The following is an 18,822-nucleotide window of genomic DNA, read 5'->3' as shown; positions in this document are numbered from 1 at the left end:
TTGAAAGGCAGAGAAATGTTCTTGTTTTTTGTCAAAACTTCTACTAGACAGTAGCGGATGGTGACAGATGTAAGGTGGCATTTTTGACCATACTCTTAGTACTGTAAGCACTTCTTGAAGTGATAGCAACTGAACTGATTCTAGACCAGAATTTCCCCTGAGGTTGTTGATGAGATAGGGCAAGGCTGTAATCAGCAACATTGTATGAGGTGGAGCTGGCGGATTGCTTTGCAGACCTGGAACTATAGCTTGGCTATTTTACAGATCAGACTGAGGTCCAAAGAACAAAAATTAGGCTCCACATTAGAGAATTTACTTGTAAAGATCAGGGGTAAATATCTTAGGGGGAAACAAAACCACAAAAACAACTTGGAAAATTCACCAGCAGAGCAGCTGTATTTCTCGGTAATGAACTTGATATTTTCTGATATGACATGACATTAGTCAGTAGTTCAGATTCCCATCTACATTTTGACAAAGTTAAGGAAAGAAGTATTTCTTGCTTTTTTTTTCTTTATGAAGTCTGTTTCTACAGGAGACATTTGCAGTACAAAAAACAAAACAAAACAAAACCCTGTTTCTTTATGGTTGGTGATCATCTTGATTTATCTGAAAATTTGATGCAGATGTTTGTCATTCATGGCTCACTCGTTAAGCTGCAATAAGACCACCCCACCTGTAAATTTCCCCCATGACCTGTTCATGAGGTCATAAACCTTGGGTCATGAGGTTGTCAATTGATATGTAAGCTCCCAAGATCCATTGGACACCGAAAGTGTGAAATTCTTATAAAGTTTATGTCCAAGAAGGTTTATTGCTGGTTTCCAGAGAGTGCCATTGTTTCATGGACTTTATTATCTCCAGTTGCTTTTGTCAGGCACTGCAACTCAAGAGAAAAACTGAAAGGCTACTGCACATACAGGCACTACTGAGGCCTGAACAATTTGCTGGAATTAAGCCTTATCTGAAAAGTTGCTTGTGAGAAGGATGTTTTTTTTTTTTTTTTCGTTTTTTTTTTTTTGCTGGTACTGAATTTATTTGGGTTTTTTTTTTTATTTGTTTGTTTGTTTGTTTGTTTTTCTGTCTGTTGTAGTTTTATAAAGCAGATAGTGTTAGGAATACTTAACAACTATTTAAAACTATGTAAATGTATAAGGCAAAATGCAGAAATAATGTAAAGTAGATCCCTTTATGAGTTAACATAATAATTTTATTTATATAATAAACTGACAATTGTAGAAATAATCATTTATTTTTACCCCTAAACTGGATTAAAATGAAGTCTTCAAAGCAATTTTCAGAAAAATGAGACTGTACATTGGAGTCCAAATATCTTAAAGCACTTGAAAAAAATGTTTATCTTCATAGCAAACCCAGATTTTCTTTAAACATGAAATTGTGCGATCTTATTCCAGTCTTATCTGCTCACTTGGTTTCTCTAGTAGAAGAAAAGAGTTGAATTAAGTGTGAACAGAATGTTGTAGCCATACTATACATTTAGAGCTTATGAAAATTCCGTGAGAAATGTGTTTGCTATGTATTTTCCCATTTTGGGTGTGTTTATCTGTTGATCTAGGAGCCAAGTAGAATATTGATACCTTTGCAAATATGCTGGAAGAGTTATAGAAAAGAATGAAGTGGCTGGCAGAGAAAATGTGCTACTTGTTTCTTTTAACTTCTTACGTATCTCTTTCTCTTGATACTGAGACTGACTTTACATGTCCCTTTTGCTCTGCTGGTGAAAACAAGAGGAGAGAGAGTCCAGGATAAATATCTTCATTCAAATGTGCAAGGGCAGCATAAAATTTACATAAATGAACATCTGTATGTACATTACACTAACATAATATTTAGTCAGATGATCACATACTGATTATGGTTGTAATCCTTTAAAAGAAACTCCAATAAACTACCTCCCAGTATGTTTTGCTGCAAAATAAGCTCTTGCAACTACGTCTTTTGCATTTAATGCTTATTTTATTGTGCTGAAGTAGTGAGATTTTATTAATTGATCTAATACATGGATAAATTCTAACTTGTTTAATATTGTTCAGTAACTTATACAAATGCTGTTGAGAGCCTACAGTGTGCAAAATAAAAAAAAAGATCTCTAAATCCCTGTGATCTTGTTTGAACAAAACACTTGAACATACATGTAATTACATCTCCATACGTAACAGGTTCCCAGTTAGTAAGACCCTTGAGACAAAAGTGCCCACCTGACTTTCTTTTAAAAGTGACAGTACAAAGATATAGGGCATTTCTCTAAAGCTATGCTTTATCAGAACAGCAGATACATGTATAAGCTAGAACAAGAAAACTCTGAATACAGGTATCCAAAAACACCAAAATGAAGCAGGCTGCAAAAGGATGTGAAAACCCATATATTGCCTGCCAACTGCATTATTCCAGAATGGAGTGGTGCAACCCAAGGGAATTCATAGTGACATCTCTGTGCAATGTTTTCTGTGCCCCTGGGGAGGTCGTCTTCTCTCCACCACCTCAAAAGCTTGGCTTTGGCTATGCTAATTCATCCTGTTACTCCACTGCCCAGTCAGCCATATTTAAGCAAAACGTGCTGTATACTGTCATGACAAATGGCAGACAAATCAGTCAACAATCTGAATGGCATACTGATGAAAATGCTAGCATCTCTGCAGAATCATTGTCTAGAAAATGTGTAAAGTGCATTATTAAAGCTATTGCTGAAATATGATCTACATTGAGTATGTGTAGTATATTTATAGTTTCAAATTCTTCTCTAATATTCCAGAATTTTGGCAAAATGAAGCAGCAATCAACACCTACGGATATTAGTAGCTGAAGGAATCTAACATGTTTTATACCTACTTTAATAAGCCTACAGGAAGAGTAAGTATAGATAGTTAGAACGCTTGTGTATTTTTCTGTAAGAGTTCTCATAGAAGTGAATTGGAATTTAGCAATTAGACATGCAGCCTCATTCTCCTGCACCTGTAATGCCTGTCTGTAGCTCAGACACTTACCCACAAAGATGATGACATTTTAAATGTAAATATACATAAATGCAGAATAATCTATAAAGGTATAATTCATAAGGTATCCGATAGGCACAGTTTTATGCTGCCATAAATACTATTATGTATGACATCAAAATACACTGAAGAGACCTGTTTTGGAAAGTAAAGATGTGTTGCTCTTTTTAAAACTATTCTTAATTAATTAAAACTGTTTTTTAACTATTTTTAAACTGTTTCAGTGGATTATTAGAATTTTTATAGCATCAGAATATGCCTGGCAACTAGCAGTAAGTTTGCTTTCTTAACAGCAGTTTACTTCCACGGTCATGCAAAAGCCATTCTCACCTTACCTTGTTTTAAACTAAGCTTTATATGTGAAAACTGTACAGTTTTGAAATAAATTAATGCAAACTGAGAGCTTAAATGTATTACGCTTCTTGCACCTGTGAAATGCCCTTCCAAAGTTCTATTTATAGATTGAACTGTGCCTCATATTAGATGAAGGAGAGATTTGGACATGTTTGATGCAGTTGTAGATTAATATATCATTCAACCTTTGTGATTACAGGTTAGTCGTGGCCATGACTTTTCCTTCAAAATTTCTTTTTTTTTTTTTTTACAGGAAATATATTTTAGCTTAAGATTTTGTTTGTATCTAGTAGCATTTAGCCCTTAGAGGTTAAGGTTTGGGCAGCTTTGTTTTGTTTCTTCTTCTTTTTGTCTTTCATTTTGTTTTGTTTTGCTTCTCTCTTTAGCATTTTATGTGGCTTGCTATATAATTTGTGCTGTAAAAGGCAAGACTTCTGTTACACCTACCAGTTTCTCTTCTCAGTAGGTAGCATAGTAAATTATTAAATACAACTACAGACAGTGTCATGATAACTTTTAATGTGATGGTGAAGTGAGAGCACTGATCTTATGTAATTTGAGTCAGAAAAAATATGAACAGGTAAACTATTTGTAACTTCTTACAGCTGAATAGGAACATAAGTAATATTAGTAACAGAAAAAAGGCCATCTGGTCCAGCTTGCTTCAGTTTGTTTGATTGGTTGATTATAATCTCAACCACCTGCTTTTCTGCTGAGCTCTACTTCACCAGTCCTATCCTATTCCAGAAACAAATGTATCTGTCTTTTGTACACCTTTATAAATCTTTCCTTATAAGTTTGGTTATTCAGACCTTATGTGATCTTATGGCACAGGAGATCCTAAGTCTCATAAGAGGCTGAGGCTTCTAGATCCTGGATACTCAAAAACACACAGAAGTAAATGCTCCTGATTTAGGGGTTTGTAGTCTACATTCGGAAAATGCATATAGATGATTGTAAGAGTGGTGTGGTTAAAACTAGGCGAACATCTATGTGCTAATATGGTTGCCTTGAGCACTTAAAAAATGAAAGTGTTTATTTTACTTCTACACTGAAAAACAGATATATATATATACACAATGTTTATAGTATCACCAACATCCTACTAAGGCATTTATTATTCTTTTTCTCATTTTTCTTTTTTCTGGGTAGTGCTATGTTTCTTGTAATTTTTCTTGGGAATAAGGCAAGCATTTAGTACTCATAAACTTCAGCTCCTTTTGCCAGAACCAGAGGGAAGTAAACATCGGCTCCATGAAGCAATATTTTCATTCTATAAAATAAGGCACAGAGACACGTACTGTTCTATCTCAGTCTTTTAATTCTCTTTTCATTTTATTGAATATATTACTTCTCAAAGGCAGTGGTTGAGTAATTAGGAATATCATTTAAATGAGATCAAAGCAACTTAACCATTTAAACAAAAATTTGCTAAGTTTCTTCAAAATAATATGTACATATTTTTGCAGTTCTTTGTAAGTGCATGTGAATCTACTGTACTGATGTGTTCCAGCAGCAATTGAAATATAAATAAAATTTGCTTGTGTTCATACCTTGTTTTTTTAAAATATTTATTTATTTATTAGTAGGGGTAAAATTATGAGTGTTCTTGTACTACGAGCACTAGCAGTAGCCTAGATTTTGTATTACTGGCACCAGGTGTTATAAATTATACCACTTTGATTGTCTGGGTCTTGATTCCCTCATGTTACATTTTAGCAATTCCTCCAGGGTTTTGGCAAAGGATATTCTTAGCCTGAACTGACACAGTTGTCCCATGTCTCCCTCTGGCCACCATTCAGAGGTTGCTGAGTGCCTGTTGGCTGAGCAACCGAAACCGAGACTTCATCTGTTGCTGGGGCCCTCCACCCCAGAATGTAAGTTAATTCTGGGATAAATATGGGGTAGTCATTTAACTTACGAGCTTTGAGAGCTCCCATGCTGGGTGTAGAGATAATGGGTACTGGCATGCATATAAAATATCTTATGAAATTATACACAAATACTTGCTGTTTGATATGTCTTAACACACTGTAAAAAATTGTACTTACAAGTATGTTTTCTATAAAAAAATCAACACTTTGCAGATAAAGAGAGAGATTCTCTATTTCCCTCTCCTCCCCCGCCAACTGTGGGAGGAGTTTGGCTGTGGAGTAGCATGATTTTTTTGGTAGAGTTACATTTGGCACAGTCTGCTTAAAGAGGCCAGCAGCATGCTCTCATTTTGGGTCAGTAATTTTGGCTAGCAATGGATTTTAACCAGAAATCTCCAAGCTGAGAAGAAAGAAAAAGAAAAAAAAAAAAAACAACAAAACTTCTATTTTTATATTTAAAATAAAATACCCTACACTTGCCAGATAATAATGACACTTTATAAAATAGAGGGGACTATTTTTCTTAGGCAGATCTGTTTCCTATATACAACTTTAGTGGTTGAGGTAAGTCTGCAGTTTTGTGTCCTGCACTTCATAGCTTTAATGCTTATTTTTGTGTTTTTGGAAAGAATAAAGTACAGTAGGTGAATACTGCATTGAACTTCCAATGTCAGCTTGTTTTCATGGCTTAGATCAAATGGGAAAATGATAAAAATTAATTAATTTACAGTGAAATAAATTTCTATGATGTAATTAATTAGTTAAAAATCATCTCTGTCTCTGCAATCTGCTCCTTTCTTTTAGCTCAGCTATGAACTATCCAGCCATTAGATGCTTAAAAATCAGAAAATGTAACAACAGCCTGAAGATGTGGCTGCAAAAACCAATGAGCATGTAGAAGGAGTGCATTTTTACAGGTCAAGTGCTATATCTGTCCTTTAACAAATCAGTCTGAATTAGCAGCAGAGGAGCCTGTTTGTATTCCTGTTCCCCAACACCTCCAGATTCGTCTGTTAGCTGCTGTTTTTGCCAGCCCTCATCTTAAACTCCTAGGCCTGGAATCTGTGTCTACAGGGAGTGCTGAAGTAGATTTGGCCTCACAGTTACCACTACCAAAACTCAAAGCAAACACTGGAATAGGCTGTACAAGAGAAGCTCCTTTGAGTATGCTTTTACCAGTCTTCACCTAGTAATTATTTATTCTACTTCCCCTTTCCCCAAAATATTTATATAAATAACACCTCTGACTCATAGTCAAAGAATAAAACACAGAATCATTAGCAATGGACAACAAAGTAAAAGACTTTACTGAAGTGTAATTTATGCTTTTTTGCTGAACTTGTCTAATTAAACTGCTGTAGCCCCAGGGATGGCTTCAACATAAAGAGGAACCTGAATTTGTGTAGGACTACTTTAGGTACGTCTTTGTTTTGTGCTGAAGGGACAGAGCAGGGTGTAGTGGGAGAGAAAAACTTGAAGATTGCATTCTAGTGTTAGAGGCATTCTCTAGGTAGTTCTAGTTGATGGACTTGGGGCTGGGCTCTCAGATGGATCCATGTGAAAGCAAGCTTATTTGACCTGTTTTCACTTTTAAATTGTGGCTGGGTGCTTTGACAAATTGCCTGTGCTTTGGTTTCTTTACCTAATCTATTTGTATGGCTTCCATGTTCTTCTTGTTCAAATGATAAATGGAAAAGGATGTTAAAATTTCAGCATACTTAATAGTGCCCAGAGCCAGTCTGTTCTATGACAGTTGCAACAATAGGTAGCTATTTGATGCACGCAGAACATCTATGGTCAGCTATGAATGGGAGTATAAGGTAAACATGGGTGAAAATGCACATTTCTTTTTGTGTATGTTACATACACTGCAAATAAACAATGAGTCTATCACTGCTAAATAAGCTTAAAGTATCTGTTACTCCAAGCATATATTAGCTCATTTGATTTCTGAGAGAAAGAATGTGAGACATTTATAAAACAAGCATATAAATAAATATGAGTGGCCTAGATGCCTGAACTTGAGTTTGAAGTGTTAGCAGTCCTTTGTTTTGAACTACATAATATATAATGAACCTGTTTCAAAATCTGGTAAAGCTAATGGACATTTTTTAACTGAATTCAGTAAGTTTTGGATCAGATCCATACAGAACACGTGCATTGCCTAAAATGTCTGTCTGGGTTTTTATGTAGTTTGTAAATCCACAAACTGGTGGGAGCGAAGTTGTGCATGCACTCTCTCTCTTTCTCTCTTTCTCTCTTTCTCTCTTTCTCTCTTTCTCTCTTTCTCTCTTTCTCTCTTTCTCTCTTTCTCTCTTTCTCTCTTTCTCTCTTTCTCTCTTTCTCTCTTTCTCTCTTTCTCTCTTTCCCTCTTTCCCTCTTTCTCTCTTTCTCTCTTTCTTTCTTCATACATATATGTTTTTTTCCCTAGAATATTTTAAAAGTTGATTTAAGGAGTATGGTGTATCCTGCATGTCCCCCAGACTTCCCTGATATTCTCAGGAAATTTTAATGGATTCCTTTGCAAGTCTAATCTGCATTTCCAAGTATCTATCATTCAGGAACTTACTTAGTTAATAAATCAATTAAAATCCCTGCAGGAGAATACTCTGTAGAACTAATTCTACTTTTACACCAGCCTGCAGAGTAGAAGTTGAATGAAGCACTCATGGATATTTCTTTTTCAAAAGTCTGTTTAAGGCTGTGAGTTGGAGGACCTTTTCTTTTCTTTTCTTTTCTTTTCTTTTCTTTTCTTTTCTTTTCTTTTCTTTTCTTTTCTTTTCTTTTCTTTTCTTTTCTTTTCTTTTCTTTTCTTTTCTTTTCTTTTCTTTTCTTAGCATTTTTTTTTATTGTATTATTCTGAGGGGCAAAAAGTAAGATTAATATAGCTAAATCAGTATCAGTTATTGTTTTCTTCCCTATATCCTGCAGCTTTATTTTTCTGTAGCATATGTAAGTTTAGAGTTTTGAACATTGTGGGAAAAGGTTTCACTGGCATCCATTCTTGCCATTAAAGTGCTTCCCATCTGAATATTGCCTGCCAAAGTATGTGGTATCCTGTGGAGCAAGAGGATGAGGACATAGATTGCAATGAAGCTGAACAGTTTGCACTTCCTAACAGTGACACCAGACATCAATCTTGTGTAGAGACAGCCCAGAATGCAGGAGAATAAAAACTCTCTCATTCTCTCTCTCTCTCTCTCTCCCCCGCTCAAAAAAAAAAAAAAAAAAAAAAAAAAAAAAAGGATACTTTTTTTTTTTCCATTTCATTCCAGCAGTTTACTTCTAAGATCCTCCAAGATGAATATATTCACAAATTGCATAAGCTGACATTTCAGTGGCAGTGGCAAAGAGGCTTTCAGAAGAAAATTTTATAAACATATATAAGAAATTTGAGAAGTAAAATATGTATCCATAGGCTCTCTGAAATAACTTTTTTATTATTGTTCTTTTTTTTTTTAAAGAATTAGCTTAGTTTCAGTTCTTTTCATCGTCTAGCTAAAGAGTAAAGTGCTGATTTGGTCACAGCTGATGTGTTTCACGCATTTATACTGCAGTTTGACATCAGTATTCAGCAACACCAAGTTATATTGTACAGGCTGGCAAGTAGTCAGAACCAAGGATTGCCAGTGCTGCAACCGGCCATATTTGGAAAAGCTTGACTCAAGTCTGCAGCCTGTATGAATTGACGTAGCTCTACAGAAGTCATTTTGCACCAGCTGCTGAGGATCTTCTCCTTTACACGAGAATTTACTGCAGGTTTTAATTTTAACCTATAAATCTAGTTCAACAGAATGATTTGTGATTGGGTGATTAATGAGACAAATACTCCTCTTTGTAGTTAAAAAAGAAAAAAAGAAAAAAGGTGTGGAAAGAGCTAAGTGTTGCAAAAAATTGCTACAGCAGTGAGCTGCGAAAGTTAATATATATTATGTCATTCAATCAGGAGGTTGTGAGAATGTCAGGCGGGCAAACATTGTTATAACCAGTAGGAGCTCCCACTGAAGAAAGGGTAACCAAAGGACTTGTCGAAAAACTGCATGTATGCTGGGAAATGTAACATGGCTTGGGACTGGGTTCACAAAGTGGATTTTATGCTACGATGTAGTTATCTTTTAAGGTACTGTGACACTGATTATTTGCTTGTTTATTTGGCAATAATCAGAGCTGTTTTTAGACTATTAAATGTAAAGAATCTATCATGAAAGCCAGAGCAGACAGAAAATGGCCTCACTTCTTACAACCATGAAAGAGACAAGCAATTGTGTAACAGTTGCTGCCATCATTATTCCTCAAAGTACAAAGATGCTGTTTTTTGCAACAGAGATCACTCAAAACTCAGGCAAACAAAACTGCCCAGCCACAAAGCTGGTCCAAGCAACTAGAGAGCTGGCTCTAGGAATGTGTGAGAAACAGGTTGCTTAGGCAAAATGGTATAAAAGAATTTCTGTGAGATGCAGCGGTGGACTGAAAAAATTATGAATGAAGTCAGAGACTGAGTCAGTGTGAATTAATTTCTGAATCCTTACTTAGTAATTATTTGTGGTTTTCCATGGTATTTGTGGAGAGAGACTGTTCAATTCTCAGGAACTGTCTGAAGAGCTTCTTACAGGCTCTGGATTAGGACTGACCTGCTGTAATGGAATGAGCTTAGACTTGTATTTGTATTGATATAACTACATTGCAGGAAGTGTGATTCATGCAGCTTAGCTTCTGAGGGAACTACTCTTACGAGAAAAAAAAGAAGTCTTTTGGGGAGCACTGGGACTTTTTCTTGATGTCTTTCCATTGAAGTCCTATGCTTAGGAAATAACGCAGGGCATCTATTTGTTGAGTGGGCCATTGTTTTTGACCTGGCCAAGCTCTGCTTTTCTAAACATGTTATATCTTAGATACTTTACAGATTCAGAAGTGTATGGGAGTATAGTTTAGTTCTCTCAGATTTTTGCTATGAGGGGATATGATCTAGCCCATTGTTTGTTCTGGGTAGCACATGTAATACTTTGGCTTGTCCTGGGTCTTCCCACGTTTCCCTAGACCATTCTGCATCTTAAGTTTTGCAGATCTTATTGTAGATTTTCGTGTGGGATCAGTTTTGTGTTTTCAACTGGTATGGCAGCAGATCAAACAGGAGATTTTGGCATGTGCACAGATTCTGGAGGCAGGTTTTGTAGAAGGTCGCTCCAGTGTTTGGCTTGTAAGGCATGGGAGCATATACCATGTATTACTTGATTATATGTTAGCCCACTCAGTAAATAGTTTGCTGACCACATAGAGTAATTTGAGAGCTGAAATACAAATACTAAACAAAGCACAGAAAAAACACATCTTGTATCATGGAAGGCTCAGTGCCTAGTGAGATTTCCTAGAGAAGTTGCTGAATTACATCTAAGTATAGTCCAGAATTTCACATTGTAGCATTATTTTCCATTTGAGACTGCTTGTGTGACATGAAGCATTGTCTATGCTGTAATTACTTGAGTACTGTAACATCTAATTGCAAAATGACCATAGAGGAATAGATTGAGGCTTCTAGGAGTGCTTCTGACTTGTTCTGCTTAACCTTCTGAAACAGATTCTGGGAACAAAGATTAAAGTAGTCTGATTATCCTAACCAGCACTGGAACTTCTATTTTCTAATTGCTGAGAATTGATGTCATCAAATATACATGCATAGGTAGGTACTTTCCAAAAAAATGTGCAGAAAGTTCAGAAAATTTTTGAAGCAATGCAATAAATCATGTCTAATTAATGACTCAGTCACAGTTCTACTTATAGTTAGTCTTTTGATTCTTAGGTGTGACTATCCCAAGAATACAAACTATTACTAACACTCACTGTAGCCAAGGCCACAAAGTCTTATTAAAATGGCTTATTAAAAAACCAAAAGATATATACATTTCCCTGTATTCAGGCTTCTTTTTGTGTGGCATGTGATATAGTCTTCCAGATATGTCCTTGGATCTAATCTTGTTCTTATTAAATCCGTACAGCCCTATGCTTACATTAATGTAGCTGAGGGAAGAATTTGTTTCTATAAAAATTAAATTCACAATATGAAGGAAGCAGAGGCTTTTGGCATACAACCTATCTTACAACACTTATTGAACATTTAAATGAAAAGCATAAAGCAAAGTTGAGTCAGAAGAGTAAGGAAGGAGGGACCACACCACAACAGACTTAATAAGAGTCAAGTATGGATCATATGTACTTTTGACATATAGATGATGATTAATCTGTGTAGGAAGATTTCTTTTTTCCTGGTTTAGTGGTAATAGGTCAACGATTGGACTAGATGGACTTAGTGATCTTTTCCAGACTTTTTGATTTTATGTGAGATATAATGGATTCTGAGGCGACTTCTTAATTTTAATAAGGGCATCCACATTGTTCCAAGACACAGTTATTTTTATCCAACTTTTATTTAAAAAAACAGTAATTTTCCCTCTCAACAATAAAGCTATGAATTTCTGTCTCAGTGGTTGTTCATCCAATATAGAATTCAGGTGGGAAGGATAACCTTTCATAAGAGCTCTGCATGAGAACAGATCTGTTCAAAGATTTCAGAAGCATGAGTGGGGCAAATCAGTTAGAGCAGAGTGGGAATGTTGTGAGAAATCAAAGAGTTGTGGTTTTGTAAATAAGTGGAGCTTCTGTGTTTTACCTTTGTAAGGAGAATAAAATGCATATAGAAGGAATGACTGGAAGAGTCACCTTTCAGGCCATTTTCATCAACTATCCTGGAGCTTCTACTAATGCTGACAGGAGAAAAGTAGTCTTATGGCATGATCACTTTTCATTTGCCATGCTGGGGTCAGGAGGGACCACACTTGGTGAGAATTTCTTGCCATGTATCTGGCTTTGTGAAGTTCATTGTAATCTGGTAATCTGTAGCAGCAGGACCTATCTTCTAAGTATATAACTAGTTCAATTAATCACTATATAAGGAATGTATCTAATCTTGTAAGATGACATGTGTAGTCAAACTGAAAGTTTTGTTTAAGTAGATACTAAAAAGAAACTTTCTCCTGTTCTCTTAACTACAGCGTTGACTGAAAGAATAAAAACTTTACATGACTCAGTATATGGATATGGACATATTTCTAGATCATCTTGGGTTGTTTGTTTTTTTTTTTTAGTTTTCTTAGATTCAGAAATCCAAGTGCAGTAAAGCTGCATGAAAAGAAATCGCCCCCTTTTAATTAAAAAGAGCTATCTGAGCTTTTAAACTAGATAAAGATCCATGAAATCTTTATCATTTAATTGGTCTTGAGCATTGTGAAAAATTGTTGGTTTAAATGATGCAGCCTCTTGAAATTACTACAGGTTATTTGGGCAAATATATTTTCTGCAGTTATTGATCAAGATGTGATGGCATGTGGAAATCGCTGAAACAAACAAAAAAGTCTCATTTTGAAGTTCCCATGTCCTATGTTCATAAAGAGAAATCATATGTGTATAGTGAGTTTTTACCACCACAAGGGAATACTTCAACAGTGAAACGTGGCCCTGTTGTCGAATCTATCTTTTGGCCTCCAAAAGAGATTTGATTAACTGGTGGGAGGGGGAGTATCTGAAGTAGAAAAAAATTAAAGCTAATTGAAGACATTTATGCCTGATATCATTGCTCTGGTATGTAAAACTGAATGTTTATATTTTGATTAAGAAGAGGAGGTAGGGAAGAAGGGGATGAGGGAAAGGATAATATATTCTTTTTGGCTTTTCCAAATGAAAGAAAGATTAAAGTGGGAAAGAAATTTAGTGATCTTTTTCTGCATATTGAAAACCTATGTCTAATCAAAGAGAAAGATGTTATTTCCATTTTATGTAGTTGTGTTGAAACTTATAAAATTTATAACCTAGTAGGGCAAGGGCCTTCTCTGACAATGTGAATTTCCTTGTCTTCCTTTTAATGAATGGAGATTGGACGCCCTTTTTGGACATAGGGAAGATGAGAAAAACAACATCTTGGTACTGAAGTTAATTATTGTTTAATATGTTACTTTTATGACTGTACAGGATCAATGAATATTTTGACGTCAGTATAAATCCTGAAATATTCAGCATGTAATTCCATGAGAGAATGAATGGTACCATCTAGTTAGGTGAGAAAGGAAAGGAAATTGGTGCTATGTTTTCTGGATGATGGATGGATAATCATCTGGTCCTCAGTTTTCTCTGTAGCTTGAGACTTGCAACTGCTGAAGTAATTGGGCTCCGAGCAGGGGAGAGATTTGGATCCTAATCATAATCCTAAAGGAAAATGAAGATCTGTTTTGGTTTTTTTTTGTTTGTTTGGTTTGGTTTTTTTCTTCTTCTTTTTTTAAGTCCAATATATTACTTTTATTGATAAAAGAAAGAAAATTAGAGACTGAGGAAACTGAATTGGAGAGAAAGAGGCTTTGGAGGAACCTAAATGTAGCTTTGCAGCCCTGATGAAGCATTGCCTATCAAGATGCTGGAGCCAGGTTTTTTTGCAGAAGTGCGTGACGGGAGGACAAGAGTTGGATATAAGAAGAGATCCTGACTGGATATAAGGAAATACTTTTCCACCATGGGGACATTCAGGCCTCTTTGAATGGGTGATGGAGAATTTGCATAATTTCTGTCTTAGGAGGTTTCCAAGGCTTAGCTGACCCTCAGAAACCTGGTAGTTGTTTCTGGTAGGAGCAGGTTAGACTAGACATCTCCTCTCATCTTTTCCAATCTAAATTATCCTGTGCTTCTCTGAAGTTCACTCTCCTCAGTCAAAAAGAGTGATTTTGTGCATATATGTATTTCAGTTATGCAATTTTTATATTTTCTGTAACAGTTTGACTTAGAAAGCATCATCAAAAATTTCTTTAGAACATTAGGTGGCAGTTCTATTGCCTATTTTTTTTTTTCCTTTGTCTTCACTGGTGACTATTAACTGGTGAGATCTACAAAACATGATCATCCTTCATTTTTTCTTTAAAAATGAAACACACACACACACACAAAGACCTACAACTTTATCTCGCTCTTATTTTTGATCATTACATAATAATAAATATTAGAAAGTACATGTGAGATGGTCTTTAATAATTTCATTCTCATTCAAATAACTTTTTTTTTATTTTGCTTCAAGTAATCATCATTACATATGAATGAAAAAATGAAATCACAACACTTTTGTAGGAGGTCTACCCTTTATATAGACACAGACTTCCCTCTTTTGGGTGGTTAATGAGCAATCAGCTGTATTCTTTAATGAGTGCTTGATCTTCTTATATTTATGAGATGTCTTTTAGCTGTAATTGCAGTAATATTTTTAGTGTGCTAATGGTTACAGATTGAGTTTTGGGGTGATCCATTTCACACTTATTCATGACATTATTCTTCTCTTCCAAACAGAAGTAATGGATAATCAGTTTCTTCACATTAATGCTGGGGACAGAAATTATTTCTGATCTAGGAATTTAACACAGATGGTGACGTTGATGTCAGCAAGAAGAGGTTTTAGGAGGAAGATTTAATTCACTTAACTGCAGCAGAAAAGGTCTGAAATAGCTTTAGCAGTTAAATTATTTTTGACATAATTTTTTGTTTATGTCCCTAATATTCCTGTGGTATTTTTTGAGTGATAGATCATTTAGGCTGACTTGTAGATCTGAAAGATTAACATTTTACCAATATTCAGTTACCTTGTTTTATACTGTTGTTAGTGTAAGAGGCAGTTTAACTGAAAAATGAATGTTAATAAAATGTCTTTTTAGTAATTCACTTTGAAAGCCATTTGACCTTAAGTAGAATGAAAGTACACTGTAAAAATCATCATAGATTCTCTTCCTTGAACTTTTCACAATGCAGAAAAATGACTGAGGGAAAGAAGCAAGATCCAGTTACTGTACCCTGTTTGTACAGCTGTACTTCATTGAGTGGAGGCTTATGTTACACACAGTTTGTGATAGGAAGTAAATGCTTTTAAAACAACTAAGGAGACAGGTCTTTAACCTCCACCTTTTCAGATGCTTTGTTCACTCATTTAGCTTCTGTTAAGGTCTTGGGAAACATTTTAAATACAAATTATTATTGAGTACTGAAGCTCACCTGAATAATTCATCTCCTAGTGAGCTCATTAGGCAGAAGTAAGTCAAGATGGTTTGTTAGTGTTATTTTTGTAGATTTTTTTTTTTTTCTTTTTTGAGATCACTAATTCTTGATGCAATGAACATTTGATGATTCAGGAAGAATGCCTTTAAAGAAGTAATAATTCTCAGGTTGAATGTTAAGTTAGTTTTATGATAACTGAACGTATAGTTTCAATTCAGCAATGGTGAGGATTTTCAGTGACTTAGAAAATATGCAGAAATGGTGTTGTCATGCAATCTGTCAAAAATCCTTCAACATTCATTACATTTTAAAATCCCATCATCTAACATGCAAGTCTGTTACTTCATGTTTCAAGACTGTCAAGTCCACTGAACTGTTTAAGGCACCTTAAGATTTGTATTTTTGGCATTACTTCACATTGCAAACAGATTTCAATCAACAGGACTGAACTGTTGAATGGAAGCTTGACACTAGATAATTTCAAGCCTTTAAATGCACATTGTAAGATCATTCTGTGAGTGGTATTATAATACCTGCCAATGGCACTTCTCTGATTGCTTGGGTGAAACAATTCAGTGGTGAAGGTAACACAAAGCTGGTGGACAGCTAGTTAACTTGTAATTTCTGTAGTCTGCTGAGGCTTTGAGTATACTTCATCCCTTGGGACGTATGTGGCTTTGGATTAGTTTTTGTGCTAAATAGGCATTATTTGATCTATGTTAGCCACCCACTTTCTCATTTTGTTGTGATTACGGTCTTCCTCTTTGTATCTTTATATCTGATGGCTGTGAGTGTTTCTGGCTTTCTTTTCTGTTTGATAACCTCCCACTTAAGACTGTTTAGATATCAATATTCATTGTGAAGACAGCATCCAAATTTGCACTAAATGAGAAAATGCTTTGAAATGCAAATAGAATTTTGAAATATTTTTCTTCTCTGTAGTACAACAGAGGTGTCACACTTTCAGAAAAAATAGAACACCTGACACTGGTTTTGCCAATGTTCCAGCAATTTTTTTGAACTGTAACACAAGAGAACAACTGCTGCCTTTTCACTGATTCCAGAATTTCCAACACTTTCCAGCAAGAAGCCATTTGTTTTTCCATTTGTGTAAAAAGAGTGGGCAGGCAATGGTGTTCTGTGGTCTGTGGTACAAGTGGATTTATGTGCTCCAGAAAAGCATAAGAATAACCACAGATGCTGGTTAAGTTGTTTAAATACGAAGCATAAGATTTCTGGAACATTTTGTGTCTCCTAGTGTTGAATTATAACTTCAGTAAACAATGAAAGCTTTAAGACACAGTCAGTCCTTGTCCCTGTTAACCCCATAAAGCTCCTAATGAATCTCATGTTATCAGGAGACTTAGCTCAGGCTTTCTGACTGTTTAGCTCTCTTCTCACATCTCCTTCTGCCCTCTCCTTTCCTGCTACAGTCTCACCCTCATCAACATAAAAGTTACTCTGACTTGTATCTGCTTATTGACATTTAATCCGTTCTACTGAAACTCAGCTCTGAACATTAGTTTTTATTACCTGCTATGCTATATTACACTATGTTATAATAGCAAAGTGTAAATTGGAGGATTAGTTGTATTTAGCTGAAGAAACAAGGCCATGGGAAACAAGAATTACTTTATTCTCTGGTACATGCATCATTAGAAATTATCTGTTTTGCAGAGGTTAATATACTATGGGCAGCACACCAGGTACATCATAGTTCTGAAGATTACAACTTGTTCACAGCCCTGAGACAATCCTGTCTGCAGAGATACACCTCCTGGGTAAGTTGCACAAGATTTGACAAACAATATCACCATGACTTAGTAGAAGAGAAAATACAGTATTTATTTCATTTCAAAGGAAAACATTAATTATTTAAGATATTTGGCTCTGAAAAGCAGAGGAGATGAAGCTAAAGAATCTGGCAGTCATAAGCTTTAAAAGTACACTCATCAGTGCTTTTAGAGCAAACTTGAAAAGAGATACAATAGTTAAGAAGACTAATTCTTTTTAATATATTCATAATTTCCCAAGTAAAAGACGATATTTTATTTAATTATTCATGCATAAGTACAGGAAAAGTTCAGATTATAATATAACTACACTAAAATTTGTGTAGCTGAAAGGAGCAGAGAAGGAAACAAGATTACTTCGGACGTGCAAGCAGATTTATTTGTCTCTGCTTGTGACATATGTGTCAGCGCTCAAGTAAGTCAAAGAAGTATGCGACCACTTTTACCTAGTTTTGTTTCAGATAAAATTTAAATAGTGAGCTGTGTGCACATCAAATAAAAAATAAGATAATCACTCATTTACAGATTTATAATCATCTATTTTCAGATACATTCATAAATTGAACATGCAATCCCATTTTTAGTTTGGGTTCAGGGTAACTGCCGCTTTTCATCAGTTGCTCTCTTATTCTCTTTTGAATGCTTTTTTTTAACTTAGATTTTTTCTTTCTTTCTTTTTAATACTACAACTTCAGAATTTGAACTATCTGCATTAGATATGAAAGTAATGTTCAATATATTTATATATGTATAAATACATCTAACGTATATATATAAAATGTATAAAAGCTGTGCTCCGGTGAAGTGTAATACAGGTGGTAGGTGGAAGAAATTAAGAAACTCACAGACTTCTAGCAATCTCTATGTCTAGCCTATGAACGACTGGATGTATGCTCACATAACTGAACGTGAATTTAGCCTGTTGTTCATAACTTTTTCAAGAGCATAACATGAGATTAGTTAAAGCAGCAGGTTCCAAAAAAAAAAAAAAAAAAAAAAAAAAAAAAAAGATTCTTTAGGAACTTGAGAAAGGGATACTATTTCTGAGTTTTGTCTTAAGCTCTTTTCTACAAATTCTTGTTAATTTTATTCATAAGATAGTCATCTGATGTTAGCAGCAGTACCTCAAACTTTAAATGGCCATAATGAACAATCGTGGAAGTATCTCTGTCACAGTTCTGCTTCCTATATAAATATGGCCATGTTAAAGATTTAACCTTTGAACATATACCCATTGGGACCATATGTTCAAATGCTTAACAAAAACAATAATTCAAAAGAGACAAAATGCCTGTGTGTGTACAGATAGGTGTGTGTATGAGCAATTTGTCCGCTTGAGTGGTTCTGAGGATGATGCCGTTGAGAGCACAAATACTCAGGGAGGCCAAGATGTCTGGTTTTCTTAGGTTCTGGAGACCATCCTCAGAACCACACTGGTATCACTTGGCAGATAACATACTCATTTAACAGTGAATTGCTTTGAGCAAAGGGAAAACAGTGTAAGAATCCATTTGTGTGTAGTGTTTTTTCCACCAAAATTTTGATATTAACCAAAGTGTTTTGTTGATGTAAATATAAGGATTTTCCTCTCCCCAGAACTTTTGAGAGGTGAGCTGGTTTTCTTTCTCCAAAGCCTTAATGTGTATGAACATAATTCCTGCTAATTCTTGCAATTCTGTTATTTTTGGACTGCCAGACTTTCCCAGAACCCCA

General features: G+C 35.2%; 1 protein-coding gene across 6 annotated transcripts in view; it reads left to right on the top strand.

The window, feature by feature from the left end:
• AGMO (alkylglycerol monooxygenase) overlaps positions 1-18,822 on the top strand; it is a 181,996-nt gene that overhangs the window by 58,047 nt on the left and 105,127 nt on the right. For all 6 annotated transcript variants that reach the window (XM_001235520.6, XM_015281873.3, XM_040695837.1 and 3 more), the window contains exon 4: positions 16,994-17,097. In XM_001235520.6, coding sequence (XP_001235521.5) covers positions 16,994-17,097 — 104 coding nt within the window. The remainder of the gene's footprint in view (positions 1-16,993; positions 17,098-18,822) is intronic.

Source organism: Gallus gallus, chromosome 2, assembly GCF_016699485.2.
Source record: "Gallus gallus isolate bGalGal1 chromosome 2, bGalGal1.mat.broiler.GRCg7b, whole genome shotgun sequence".
Taxonomy (NCBI): Eukaryota; Metazoa; Chordata; class Aves; order Galliformes; family Phasianidae; genus Gallus; species Gallus gallus.
The sequence above is the reverse complement of the archived record's forward strand: the minus strand, read 5'-3'. Positions and strand labels throughout refer to the sequence as shown.